At 37.6% G+C, this 2,170-nt stretch overlaps 1 protein-coding gene across 1 annotated transcript in view; it reads right to left on the reverse strand.

Moving 5' to 3' along the window:
* Positions 1-2,170, reverse strand: part of LOC107589354 (ephrin type-A receptor 3-like) — a 62,508-nt gene that overhangs the window by 14,274 nt on the left and 46,064 nt on the right. The window contains exon 9 of the mRNA XM_016277768.1: positions 267-328. Within this exon, the coding sequence (XP_016133254.1) occupies positions 267-328 (62 nt within the window). The remainder of the gene's footprint in view (positions 1-266; positions 329-2,170) is intronic.

Here is a 2,170-nt window from a genome sequence, read left to right on the forward strand (position 1 = left end):
AGACTATTATAACCTTGGTACTTTTGCTGTACAACAGACAGGATGCGAAAACCCTAATGGACAGTGAGCAAGTGAATCGCACAGCTTCCACCAGGCATTTATTCCATAATTTCCCTCCAGTAATAGACTTTCAGAGAGGTATCTGTGGCTTATACCCTTGAGCGATGCTCGTTTATTGGCTGTAGGTAATTAAATGTAAGGCAGCATCTTAAATGGCATGCGAACATCGGTGTGGACTTGTGCAATGGGCGTTTTGCCTTCCTCACCTTCAGGAAAGTATCCAACGATCCATTCTCCATGTACTCTGTAATAATCATCACGGGCTTGCCTGTAGACACAAAGAGAGAGAAAAAAGAACAAAAACACAACATTTACCATCAGCCTAGATGGAAGGAAAAAAGCATAAAATGCCGTAACAGATTGATGATTCTACACAAATCCACAAAGAAATAAATCATGGTAATGGTGTCATTAATCCTTTATAGCTGAGATGCTGAAACACAGGAATGAAGGAGAGAAAAGAGAAGGCTAAACCCTGGCCACACTCTCAGCCTCTCTCTCAGGCAGCCCCATTATTCAGCATGACAGACCTTCATCAGAGCCTTCCACCATCAAAGACAGCAGTTAATTAACCCCGGCTAATCCACTGAGAACCAATTAGAGAGCTTTGTTGCCATGATGGGCGGTCAGGACAGTCTGTGAGAGCCGATGGGAGGCCATAGCACCTGTCGTGGTGGATGGCAGGTAGCGAAAGGAAGATCTCCTGTAATCTCGACACTTTAACTAAGTGTACTTAGTTTGTCTTACAAATGACTCTAGAACCCAAACTGAGAAAACAAAGTATTAGTCACCTGAACACAACACGTCTGCCCTCTCAATAAAACCATCAGTCTACTAGTTAGCCTGAGAAACACACATGTAAACATTAGAATCATAGTTTTCTTCATGTGTAAGGTCATTGACTTCCAACAATTACAAAACTTAAAGCATTATTATAAGTGCATTTCTGACAGAAAGGGTTCAAAATGTTGATCAGAAAATTATGTTGACTTCTAAGATGTCTCATTTTAGCCAAATTTAATTTAATTTAATTTAATTTATGCATTTAGCAGACGCTTTTATCCAAAGCGACTTACAGTGCATTCAGGCTATAAATTTTCCACCAGTATGTGTTCCCTGTGAATTAAACCCACGACCTTTTGCGCTGCTAACGCAATGCTCTACCACTGAGCCACAGGAACAAATGCTAATATAGCATCGCACATATCCTTTGCAAAATATGCAATGCCAGCCTGTGAATTTAAACCCACGACCTTTTGCACTGCTAACGCAATGCTCTACCACTGAGCCACAGGAACAAATGCTAATATAGCATCGCACATATCCTTTGCAAAATATGCAATGCCAGTTAGCCAACTAGTCAAAGAAAAAGAAAAAAAGTGGCTGTGGACATACATTTCATTAGTTCTCTCAATATTTCACTCAATATTTTTGTTTGATATCTGTTGTTGGTGCTTTTTATTTCTATTAGATTAACATGTTAGCTTAGCAATGTGCTAATGCCAAACAGTAGCTATAGAGTGCAATATTCAGGCTCTGAAAGTAAAAATCCCATTCATTTTCTCGATTGGTGGACTGTTTTTACCAATAACTTTGAAAACAGACCTACTGTGAGCTACAAGGTTGTTAGTTGATAGTTTATGCTTTTGTTGAAGCCGGCAGTCCACATTATTTCAACTTATTTTTTAAATAATTGTGTTCAACAACAAAATTCCTGGTGAAAAACTACATTACCCATGATTCTGCATGATTCTCCCTACACTCTCAAACTACTTCTACATTTGTACATATATGCATATTTTTCAATAATCCTAAAATATGTTATTTCTATGCAATCAACATCTTTAAAACAACAGTTTTGTATTAATCTATAATTTTTCATTGGATTATGCCATTTGCAATGCTTCATGGGATTGTAGTTCTTTTCTTCATTAAAGCCGTTAAGTACACGGTCTTGTACCTTTGTATTTTTGTCTGATTTTCAAAGATGTTTAGCTTTAAATCAAAGTTTCTAATATTGTGATTCACCTTGTAGCTGGTTGGTGTGGTTTATATCAAAGGGAAAAAACAAAGAATGGGAAAAATTTAACTAACCATTCATGTATTTGTG

This window comes from Sinocyclocheilus grahami, unplaced genomic scaffold (assembly GCF_001515645.1).
Source record: "Sinocyclocheilus grahami isolate Dianchi unplaced genomic scaffold, SAMN03320097.WGS_v1.1 scaffold115.1, whole genome shotgun sequence".
Lineage (NCBI taxonomy): Eukaryota > Metazoa > Chordata > Actinopteri > Cypriniformes > Cyprinidae > Sinocyclocheilus > Sinocyclocheilus grahami.